Consider the following 12,500-nt stretch of genomic DNA (forward strand, 5'->3'; position numbering starts at 1 on the left):
ATTATTTTGGTACAGCAAGATTGATGATGAACTAAAAACATGTTATATGTCAGTTCTAGGTTAAAAATTTGTCTCGAAAACATTGCATTTAAAATGTTAATTGTCAAGAAAAATTAGTTAAATGACATTTCTAATGTTTTTAAATGTTATTAATACTGAAATTATCTATTGTGTCTGCTTTCTGAAATCGGCTAATGATATTTTGAAATTGAATGTTTTTGTATTATTTAATAGTACATTAGTTCACATGACAACTATATATATGTGAACGCACAGTAAAAATGTCAAATTATTTTAATCTTCTAGTTTGGGAGTATTTGAAAATAGTTGCTCATTACCCTTATAGTCATGTTTAGAATAAGTAGGGGGAAATCATTTATTTTTGTATCATTATTTATTTTGACTTTTAAATGATTTTGCATTAACATTGGGCTTCTCGTTGTAGTTTCTTCTTCCTGTGTAACCAGTGGCTTGCAGTCGAGGAAGGTGATGGAATGATTGACAGGATCCTACCAGTGGCTGGTTCCAGTGACATCACCACATTCAACCACCTCTTCTTTTCACAGACAAAGAAATCTCTCACAGACTCCCACCTGTGGATTTCGGTCATATCTCGCCCCCAGAGGAGCAACTTCAGCCGAGTTCAGCGCCTGTCCTGCATACTGTCCCTGCTGCTGACAACTATGCTGGCAGATGCCATGTTCTACCGATCTCAGACCGAGATTAACATGAACTACACCCTCACTCTGGGACCTTTACAGTTTTCTCTCAATTCTCTCTACGTCAGTTTTGTCAGCTGCATCATCGTCCTGCCATATAACATTGCTATTGATCAGATATTTCGCAGAAGTAAGCCTAAAATATCCACCAAGATTGACAATGGTTTCCTTGCTACAAATATTAAGTCAAATAGCGAGTTGAAACCTTCAGTGGACTACAAAACAGATGGTCAGTCTGCTCGGCAGACAGCAGCAAAATCACCAGACCCATCTGTGAATTCTCTGTCAGGAATCGGCTTCAGGGACAAAGATGACATGTTGCCATTGGCTTCCTCCACAGGAAGACATAAGAAGACAAGCAGACGGCTTCCTCACTGGTGTGTCTACGTGGCCTGGTTCATGATCCTGATCAGTGTCGGAGTCTCCTCATTCTTCACATTCTCATACAGCATGCAATGGGGTAAAGACAAGTCCAATGCATGGCTGACGGCAATGGTGCTCTCTGTGGGAGAGTCTGTACTTCTGATCCAGCCATTTAAAGTGAGGAAGACTTTGGTGTAGTGTCTGAAAAAAATAATGTATGCATATGTTAAAAAGTCTTTTGAACTCTGTCTTCTTGAGGTTGAGATTTGAAGGTTGAGATTTGCCAAACCAGTCTTACATACTCATGATATAATCAATGTTTAAATATCCATTGAGCTTTGTCTTGTGCTGGTTAAGATTTGTCAAACCTTTTTTGAGAATTACAGTCTTCTAATAGTAAGTACAAAGGATGTATCATCCAGGGGCCAATTTCACATCATAAGTTTACATCTGCGACTAGTAGTTTTACCTAGCATACATTTACATGTGTTTGGTATCTATTTCTTGCAGAAAATTACATCATTATGGAAGATGGATCATTTTAAGGACAAAAAGAAATGAATTATGTGTATTTCTAACTATATTTGTTTTTACTATAACAGCTGTAAGAATTGTGGTTTTGTCATAGATTTAAGTTTATGTGCAAAACAAGGCTTACGATGTTTTGTGAAATTGGGTCCAGGGCCCCATTCCACGAAGCGATCTTAGCCCTAAGATCAACTTAAGTGCATAGGGTAACTATGCGCTTACGGTAATCTTAAGGCTAAGATCGCTTCGTGGAACGGGGCCCAGGGCATTGGTTGTCTTCTTTTAGATGAAGCACCTGACAGTGATTCATGGCATTTTGACATCATACCATCATGACCGTGTTTAAACGTCTTTTGAACTTGTACTGATATTTTCAGATTTTCAAAATAATAACTCTCTTGTTATGCAGATTTTGTGTATGGCCCAGAAGAATAATATGATGGTTTAAGATGACGTCAAACAAAACCTATAGCTGAAATAACTTTTATTACTTTTTAATTAAAAAATTTATTTTTTAAATATTTTTTTAATATGACTGAAAGTTTATAATTTCATTTTTTGTTATGTGCAAAGTTCTATGTCTTTACAAAACATCAAGGGATGTTTTGATAAAAGTCATGATGAATCCTGGCCATGTGTTACATCTATAAGAGGACTGCCACTCACCAGCATGACATTCTCTTCCCTACTTTGGAGGAAGACTGCACTCCCAAGTCTAGGTTAGACAACTGAACAACCAAGTTGGTTGACTGCACAAGATCAAATTTAAGAGATATTTGACATTTTTTAGTATTTTCACTCTTGAAATCACTGTCAAAACAGCTACTATGAGCAATTTTGTCCAGTCTATGAATTTGTATTTACTGGTACACAGTTTTTATCAAAAAGATAAAAAGGCATGGACAGGATCAAAAATGGTACATGTATTACACTGACATTTTAATCGATGATGTGACATATTGGGATATATCATCTAAATGTCTTCTACCAGACTATAAAAGTCTTTAGGAATCCTTGAATGGCATAGCCCTATTGAGAGAGCTTCTATATCAGAATGGCACAGTGTAGTTTAAAATAAAAAGTAATGCACATGTTCTAAAGTATCTTACAAATTGTGATATGTAGATGTCAAAAGCTGGAGCAAAAGGAATATTGTTTGATATAAACAGACCACTGGGAAGTGAAGTTATATCATTTATCATGTAAACTAGTTTGGTCATCATCATGGTATTTTAAAGTAGCTGTTAAACATTTTGTTCTTAATCAATTTTGAAATATGCAGTCTTTACCAAGATGTGATTCAGGACATGATTAAATTTATAATTTTATTAATCATGTCCTTTTCTGTTATATTGGGTACCGGTATGTGTTGACTGACAATTAGAACTGCTGTTTGCTTCTCATGTAGATTATCATTTTGGCTATCCTGTTAGCCTGGGTAGTGAAGAAACCAGATTTGGATGAGATAGTCACAGAAGAAGATATCCATATCAACCTTCTGAAGGCTGACGAGGAACTCACGCACACAAGGCCCACTACAGGTAACAAGCAGGCAAGGCTTAGTGACGAGTACAGTAATGTGTTACTTGTACCTTTAGAAATAATCCATTGTTAGAAATTATGGACATAATGACAATCTATCATAAAACAGAACTATTTCCCCCAGTTATACCTCTTGACACGAACTCCATGAAAGTGAATTTTGTTATATAGTATGTTTTGGTAAAACAAAACACAAAATTCCCCAAAAACCCCCACAAAAACCCCCCACACACCAACTGTTAAAAGTTTGTCTTCTTTAATGACCCCACTAGAGCACATTGATTTATTAATCATCAGCTATTAGATGTCAGACATTTGGTTAAAGTTAAAGTTTGTCTTCTTTAATGACCCCACTAGAGCACATTGATTTATTAATCATCAGCTATTAGATGTCAGACATTTGGTTAAAGTTAAAGTTTGTCTTCTTTAATGACCCCACTAGAGCACATTGATATATTAATCATCAGCTATTAGATGTCAGACATTTGGTTAAAGTTAAAGTTTGTCTTCTTTAATGACCCCACTAGAGCACATTGATTTATTAATCATCAGCTATTGGATGTGAAACATTTGGTAATTCTGACATATAGTCTTAGTAGCAAGAGATCTTTTATATGCATCATCACACGGACAAGACAGCACATACCACAGCCTTTGATATACCAGTCATGGTGCATTGGCTGGAGTGAGAAATAGCTCAATGGAACCACCGATGGGATGAATCCCACACCGACCACGCATCAGGCAAGCACTTTACCACTATGCTACGTCCCGCCCCCAACAGCTATTTAGTGGAGCCTTTGAGAATGACATAAAGACTGACAAAAACTAGTTTAGAAAACATCTTACAGCATTAATAAGTCACAAAAATAAAGTTATGAATTGAAATTGACTTTATTTTTAAATGTGGTCACTAACATTCTTTACCCAGATTGAGCATCGACTATATATGAATGATTCAGACTGTGGAATTCTTAACTGCAACTACTAAACATGATGAGCATTTTAGCATATAGTTTGAAATTTTACATACTAAACACTGAGAAAATTAAAAAACTTATGATGAATCTTCATTGTAGATCCTGAAATTAATTTTGATTGTAATATTAATGCGAAAAATGCGAGATCATGTTATTCACATTAATAATATGATGCATTTTTATTTCTCTGTTTTGTCCAGCAATAGTCCAGCAAGCTATGTGTCACATGCTATTAAAACAAACAAAGATTAAAATGCTAATACATCTATAAAACAACTGGAGCACAATTCATCGAAGGCAAGACAAACTAACTGTCCAATAGTCAAGCACAAGCTGACACGATTTATCATGCGTGAATGGGTTGTAGCACGCTAATCCTGAGGTCGACCATTTCTTTGTTTTTACTGTTCAAGTTCGCTGCAATTTTTTCAGCATATCTGAGGAAGATAGACTTGTAATGGTACATGTATGCTAATGTTTAGCCAGATTTAGGTAACTACACACATTAGGCAAATGATTACTGCAAAAATATGCTTTGAGTTGATCTCACTAGGGACTAAACATAACAGAACTCAGGCCATTAAACAACTGCATATGAGGAACAGGTTAATTGATGTGTACACTAACATGTTGGTGAGTTGATCTCACTGAAGACGGCTGTAACTCAGATTTAACCGAAAAGTACACAGACTTATGTTATTAGGAAAGTAATATTTCATATGGAGGCCACTCACATTAATTTTATGTCACATGACAGATTGAGAGTGCAAAGCAAAGTTTATAGGGGATTCGAGAGTATGCTTCCCTGTAAAACATTTTGAAAACTAGATATCCTAAAATGCAATTTCCTTTATTCAACAAGTACAATTCATCTCTGCCTTAAGATTTACTACCAAGAATCTACATTTTGTTGTCCAATTAGTTTAGCGGACCTTGCAATAAAAAATTGCTCCTCTAACTTAGATTATGTGGGAATATGTAAGATATTACCTTATTGATACCATATAAATTCCACATGCTAAGGAGAGCTCAAACAAAATTGCCCTGTTTGAAGTAGTCTCAATGATGGGGAACAAGGTCTGGTTCAGAGATCTGGCCCCCATTCCTCAAAGTGATTGCATCGTGAAACCTGACTTGTATTATTATAAATATTATTAAAAGAGGAAACTTGAATAATAAAATGATAAAAGAAATTTGTTTGTGCCCCAATATGTGGAACTTAATGATGGCCTTTTGGAATCATTTTTCTTGTTTCCAGCCCTCCGGCCTGTGATTGCTGTTCCTCCAGTTGACAGAGGGAATTTGGCCACTGCCAGGGAGTACCGCCTGAAAGAGATACAGATGTTCTCCGTCATCAAGGAAGTTCTCTTCTACCTCTTCTTTCTTGCCATGCTGGCCCTGGTGTCCATCCACAACAGAGACTCGAGTGTGTACTTCGCTAAACAAAACATTATAAACATGATATCAGCCAAGTCATGGAAAAAGGTAACTATATAACATTGTTTCTCTATGATCATGTTACAAAATTGCATACTAATTGCTGTTGTAAGAATTATTCAAACTTTTAAAAGACAAAACATAGAAATGGCTACAGTGTGAAACTTTATAGAATATTAAAGGTTTGGAAGCAGACGGTCAATTTTTGTTTTTACAACTGTAGGGCTTGACTAATTATGGTGCTGTATGTGTGCACAAAATGCACAATTAGCTACAAACACACATACACACAAAGCCACACACACACACACACACACACACACACACACACACACACAAAGCCAGTGTTTATGGCTTAAAAATACTACTCTCCTAAAATTATGAAGCAGAGCAATTGCTTTCAGTGTCATATGTACAGTAATTTTGAGTAAAATAAATTACTTATATCAGCATGTGATGATGTGAGCAGTCTTTCAGCCACATGAAAATCAAATAATTTTGTGTGAGCACATGCTAGCATGAACAATTTCTCGCATCAAACCATAAGGACTTCAAAGCCCTGAAAGCCTAAACCACATGACATGGCATGACAAGAGTTAGATCATCATTACTAGATTCTGTGTTGACTACTTCAGATAAACAACACTGATGATCTCTGGAACTGGATGGCTGGCCGCGTTCTTCAAAGTCTGTACGTGACGAGGGACGATGCTAACAGAACCATTGACACCGACACGGGGCGGGCGGTGGGTAACATGGCGGGCTACAGAGTGGGTCCCGTCAGGATGAGGCAACACAGAGTGCGCCCCGGTGAGGACGATAATATATTTAACAAAACGCTATTCAGACGTATTTTGTGTTGAAGAATTTTAGCTGTAACTAAATAATAAATTGAATAAGGCACAGTACTGTAGAAAGAGCAGTAACCCAAACCGGATTGGTATGACCAGTTGTTTGGATTGAGATACTATTTTGAAACCAGTTAGTTTGAGTCCTGTGAATTTGCTTTTATTTAGTAATGTACATTTACTATCAACATATTGACAAATAACAAATATTTTATTAAATGTAAAAAGATGAAGTAATAGCAAAATGTTTCATGAAAATATCGCACATAGAAATTTAACAAATATAACTCAATAATTTTGAAAATTAGTATGAAATTTTTTCGATTTATTTCCATACGTAACACATAAAAATTACATCGGCACATTTTATTTATTGATGTTTTTGTGTTTGTTTTTTACTAATATTACTGACTTGTAAATTTATTTTTAATAGTAAATTCTCTATGTTTTGTTGAACATTTATCAGGTTGTTTATTTTCATTTTGGGACCTTTTTTCAGACAGATGTTTGCTTCACCCACTGTTTGGTCATGGTATAAACCACTGCACAGTAGAATGGTCCTGGGATACCATGGATACAAAAACGTACAACAAGGGCTGGACAACTCTCAAACATAACTTGACATCGCGCAAGTCACGAAACTGGCCCTGGCTTTACCTCACCGACGAATACACCAATGGAATCCCATACACAGGGAGACTGGGATCATACCCTAGTGGTGGCTACATCCAAGACCTCATTGGTGGTAGACAGAGGGTTATGACAGCCTTCCAGAGTCTGAGAAACAATCAGTGGATTGATGAGTACACCCGAGCGGTGTTCGTCGAGTTTAATTTGTACAACCCAAACATCAACAAGTTCTCGACAGTCCTCATCTGCGTAGAACTCCATCCAGTTGGTCTGTTTGTCACCAACATCCTGGTGAGGACCATGACTCTGTTTCCTTACCTCGGGGCATACGGGATTGTCGTGGCTCTGACTGATGCATGCTGTGCTGTGTGCGTCTCATATTTAATGGTCAGAGAGATGAAGAAACTCGTCAAACAGAGGTGCAGCTATTTCCGAGAGTTCTGGAACACACTGCAGTTTGCCTTGCTCTTAGCATCCATCATTGCACTGGCCATGTACATTGGGCGGTATGTTTTAACAGAGTACATGATCAGAAAAGTTGTAAAACTAAGAGGTAAGAAGGGTTTTTTTAATATATATATATATATATATATATATATATATATATAAAATAAGGGATCATTCAACAGTTAGATAAATCTCTAGGGAGGATGGGGTATCATGAAATGCATTATAAAATGTCATGGAGGAGGGAGGGAGAAGGATATTTGTTAAGTGTTATGTAATGTTTTCAAAACAATGTTCCATTTTTATCGATAAAGTTTAATGCATCCAGTCATTGTTATTTTGTTCTTTAACACGGGAAAATCCAATATTTGTCAACTTGTCATAATGATGGGGAAACTGGGGAGAGAGAATGTGTTGACAAGTGTTAAGTAATTTTTACAGCAATCTTGGTGTTGGAAAATGACCCATTCGTAAAACACTTGTCTGATTTGCGGTCAGTCTAAAATTGATCCCTGTTAATGGGCCCCATTGGGCTAATTCTTATTCCAGCCAATGCTCCACAACTGCTGTAACAAAGTTCATGGTATATACAATCCTATCTGTGGGATGCTGTATATAAAAGGGCGAGATGTAGCCCAGTGGTAAACTTTACCGTAAAGCGACTGGTACGTCAAATGCGGTGGTATGTGCTATCCTGTCTATGGGATGGTGCATATAAAAAATCCCTTGCTGCTAATCGAAAAGAGTAGCCCATGAAGTGGTGACAGCGGGTATCCTCATTCAATATCTGTGTGGTCCATAACCATATGTCTGATGCCATATAACCGTAAATAAAATGTGTTGAGTGCGTCATTAAATATACCATTTCCTTTCCTTTGCTGTATATAAAACGATTCTTTGCTGCTAACCGGAAAGAGCCCATTGTGTGGTGGTAGTAGTAGGTTTCCGCTCTCATTATCTGTATGGTCATTCACCATATGTCTGATGCCACATCAGATGTGTTGAGTGGATTGTTAAATAAAATATTCCTTCCTACCTTCCTTTTTGTTTTGTTCCAAGATAAATTCCACAACTTCCAGAGACTTGCATTGTGGGAGGAACTGTTTTATACCTGCTAGCGAAAGTCATCTTCCTTCCTTTTTGTTTTCTTGCCAGATAAATTCCACAACTTCCAGAGACTTGCATTGTGGGAGGAACTGTTCTCTTACCTGCTAGCCATGGTCATGTTCACGTCCATCCTCAAGATGATCCACCTGCTTCGCTTCAACAAACGGATAACAGTGCTGGCCGCAACGTTCCGCATGGCCGCCCATGAACTCCGCGCCTTCAGCGTCATCTTCATTGTCTTTCTGATGGCGTTTGCCAGCGCCAGCTACACTGCGTTCGGCCGGCAGGTCCAGGGATACCGGAGTCTGCTGCACACTCTTGAGTCCCTGCTGTCATTTGCCCTGGGGGAGTACCAGTACCAGGAGCTGTACAGGGTGAACCGGATCGTCGGTCCGGTCTTCTTCATTGCGTACATCATCTTCATTATCCTCATCCTCATTAACATATTCGTGGCGATTCTCAACGACTCATTTGCGGTGGTTCGATTGAACATAACAAAGATTCCCAATGACTACGAGATTGTGAGGTTCATCTGGACGAGAGTCAAACAGTGGTCCGGGATAGATCTGTCCAGGTTTATGGACGATTTGGAAAACAAGTACTCCACAAGTAAGTATATATGTTTGATTGTATATAAGACCTTTATACAAAAACATACTTCCAAAAATCTGAGGTTAAAATGGAAAATAGCTTTTTATTTTGGCCTCAATTCAGCAGTAATAAGACAAGAACTATCACAGACTGTGAAATTATGACCTATATGGCCTATGATATATATGCTAAAATACATATAAAAGGAAACTAGCAGATATTGATGAATGTCCATGTCAAACAGGACTACAGTCCCCAGAGCACATCCTGCGGTTCTGCCCCCTTTATGATGAAGCCAGGATAAAGCACTGGCCGAACGGAGCAACACTGGCTGTCAAGCTTTGGGGTTCCAAAGAAGACTTGACAGAGACAGTGTTTTTTATCCCCACAACCGGACTCCAAATCTAAAGCATGATCAACTACAGCTTGAAGGCAGAAGAAGAAGAAAGAAGCATATAAAAGATCCCTTTCTGTAGTCTGCTTCCTCTGAAGACTGTTTCATAATTACTAAATGTTTCACATTCAATAACTGATGATTAACAAAATCGATGTGCTCTAATGGACACACAAAAATTGTCAAAAATGTATCTAAGTCTAAATCGGGAAAATAGACATTGTCTGGACGCAAGTCTAGAAGAAATTCAAAGTAGGTTTACATCAGTTTACAAAAAATTATGAAAAAACATATGCCATTAATTTAGAAAGTAAATTTGATGATTATATAAGAGGACTTGGGTATAAAAATTTTACTAACAATTTTGATATGAAATGGTGTCATTAAACAAAATAAACTTTAACTTTTCATTTATTCATTCATGTCCAATAATACATGCATAGTGTCTCGGCTATAGTCCCGTAAGAGTTGTTTCCCTTATTTGTTTTGCATCTTGGTGTTGGTTGTATTTCATACCAATTTTCTAAATATACTTCTGCTGATCAGTACTGTCATATGACAAGAAAAATTTCATGCATGTATTCATACTACGAAAAAAATTAATTTAACTGCCAGATTTGCTTTACATTTCTGTTCCTGAAAAACTGAAAATTCTCTTATATACATTTAGAGTTGGCAGAACATGTCAGCTGCTGAAAAATAAAATAAAATAGTTCTGTACTGACAATACAATTCATACTATACAATGGTTAATAGTTAAAGACATCTTCTTTGGGTGTTAAGTTTGAACTTAATTTCATAGTATCTCCAGATAATATGTAGACTTACTGAATATTATGACTAAAACCAGGTAAATTGTAAAACATTTTATTATATCTTTACTTACTATAAAAATTTAAATATATATTTTTGAAATATTTTTAATATATATAAAAATTATTTGAAAATTTATTTAAAAAATTTCTTGAAATTTTGCCGATATCATCAAAATTATTTAATTTTGCTTTCTTACCAGAGTCCAGCAAAGAAGGAGCAGATTCACCATCCCCATCAAGATCTCTGGAAGCTGAACCTGAGTCCACCCTGCACCCCGACTCCACCCTGCCACCCCCTGACTCCACCCTGCCACCGGTGGAGTATCCAGCTGGTCCGGACTCGTACTCAAGTAGCATGGTGAGGATGCACTACATGTTGAGAAGCCTGGACAAGATGGTGGACAGGATGGCGCGGTCCTCCATGGGCGGACTGAAGGATCTGCAGATTCTACACGAGTGTCCTCTCGAGTACAAGCTCGAATACCTCGGCTTCGAGTTTCCTCAACTACACAAGAAATAATGATATGAACCTTATTTTCGACTTTCCTCAACTCTCTTTACACAAAAAATAAATGTTATCAACATCAACTTCAAGTCTCTGCAAATCACAAGAAATAGACTATGAACCTTGGTTTCGAGTGCTCTCAACTCTCCTTACCCAAGAAGCAGACGTTATCAACATCAACTTGAAGTTCCCTTAACTCTCTTTACACCAAAAATAGACATTAGGAACCTCAACTTGGAATTCACTTAACTCTCCTTACACAAAAAGTAGATGTTATAAACCTTGAAGTTTGAGTTCCTTTAACTCTTACTAAAAAGTAGAATATTAACCTCGACTTGAAGTTCCCCCAAATCTTATTTTCACAAACAAAAGACCGAACTTCAGTTTCAAGTTTCCTTATAAAAGAAATAGACTATAATTTCTAATTGAAATGTGATACATAGTTAAACACAAGAGATAAAATGATTATTCAAAAGCTGAAAACTCTATCCCATGCTAAAATCCATGTAAGATTCATTACATGAAAAGAAAAGGTATAAAAATTATATTTTTAAAACAATTATATCCCTGATACATATATGTGTTTATTTCTTTATTATAGCTTTGTGCATATTTCAAAATCTGGTGTCAGAAGGGTTTGTATATGATTAAACATGTCTGATAATTTGTTTAAATGATTACACTTTACTTTCAAATTAGTTTCATGAATTTCATATAGGACACACATTCATGTAATTATTTGTACTCTAATATAAGATGAGAAAATTAATTTGTAAATTCTGTGATGTCATAAACATGAATTATTAAGTGTCTATCAGTTGCAAGTTAGGTGGAATATTATTTTGTGTTATGTGTATACAATGTGTAGTAATAATTGTAAATATTGCTTTAGTTTGTTAATTTGTGTCTTGTGATGATTGTCTTGATAATGATTGATGTTGATGTGATTACGCACTTTCCGGCAATACTAATAGTCAAACATTTCTTGGTGATAGTGACACAGCTATGGAGGTTCTGAAAGTCTATCTCTCTCCTTGACATGTGGCAGCTGCAGACCATTGCGGCAATTTGGGGTTCTCAAAGGTGGATCCAGTGGGGACCAGGGGATCCATTCCCTAAACAAATTCAAATGCCTCTTCTCTCTTTTATCCTCACATTTCCTGGAACCAGACCTGGTTCTACTACATAATTTAACCACACATTTAAAATTATAGGGTTTCAAAAGTGTCCTCTGCCTCACGCTGAACAATTATAACAACATGTAGCTATCCTATTGCCAACTACTTCCAAATGTTATGTGTTTACCCAAAATTAGAGAGAAAAAAAAGGCATCAAAAACTAAATTCAGTGTACATTAAGTATGGTAATTGAAGAAGGCCAATATCAGATGTGATACAGATGCCATGTGGTTATGAGACATGTGATAGATGTATGACAAATTTAACATAAGGATGCATTCCATAAACTATCATGTATGTATATTTACTGTTGCTGCTGTTATTACTACTGTTGCTGCTGCCATTGTATAAGCAAACATTTACAAGTGTTATAGTTAAGTTTGTGACAAATCTGAAATAAAGATGCATTTCATAAA

The 12,500-nt window shown here is 36.6% G+C and overlaps 1 protein-coding gene across 1 annotated transcript in view; it reads left to right on the top strand.

The window, feature by feature from the left end:
- LOC121378529 overlaps positions 1 to 12,500 on the top strand; it is a 55,293-nt gene extending 42,793 nt beyond the window's left edge. Inside the window, exons 33-39 of the mRNA XM_041506742.1 lie at positions 446 to 1,259; positions 3,019 to 3,151; positions 5,391 to 5,617; positions 6,205 to 6,379; positions 6,917 to 7,600; positions 8,650 to 9,210; positions 10,602 to 12,500. Coding sequence (XP_041362676.1) covers positions 446 to 1,259; positions 3,019 to 3,151; positions 5,391 to 5,617; positions 6,205 to 6,379; positions 6,917 to 7,600; positions 8,650 to 9,210; positions 10,602 to 10,921 — 2,914 coding nt within the window. The 3' untranslated portion in view covers positions 10,922 to 12,500. The remainder of the gene's footprint in view (positions 1 to 445; positions 1,260 to 3,018; positions 3,152 to 5,390; positions 5,618 to 6,204; positions 6,380 to 6,916; positions 7,601 to 8,649; positions 9,211 to 10,601) is intronic.

The sequence above is a fragment of the Gigantopelta aegis genome, chromosome 8 (genome assembly GCF_016097555.1).
Source record: "Gigantopelta aegis isolate Gae_Host chromosome 8, Gae_host_genome, whole genome shotgun sequence".
Taxonomy (NCBI): domain Eukaryota; kingdom Metazoa; phylum Mollusca; class Gastropoda; order Neomphalida; family Peltospiridae; genus Gigantopelta; species Gigantopelta aegis.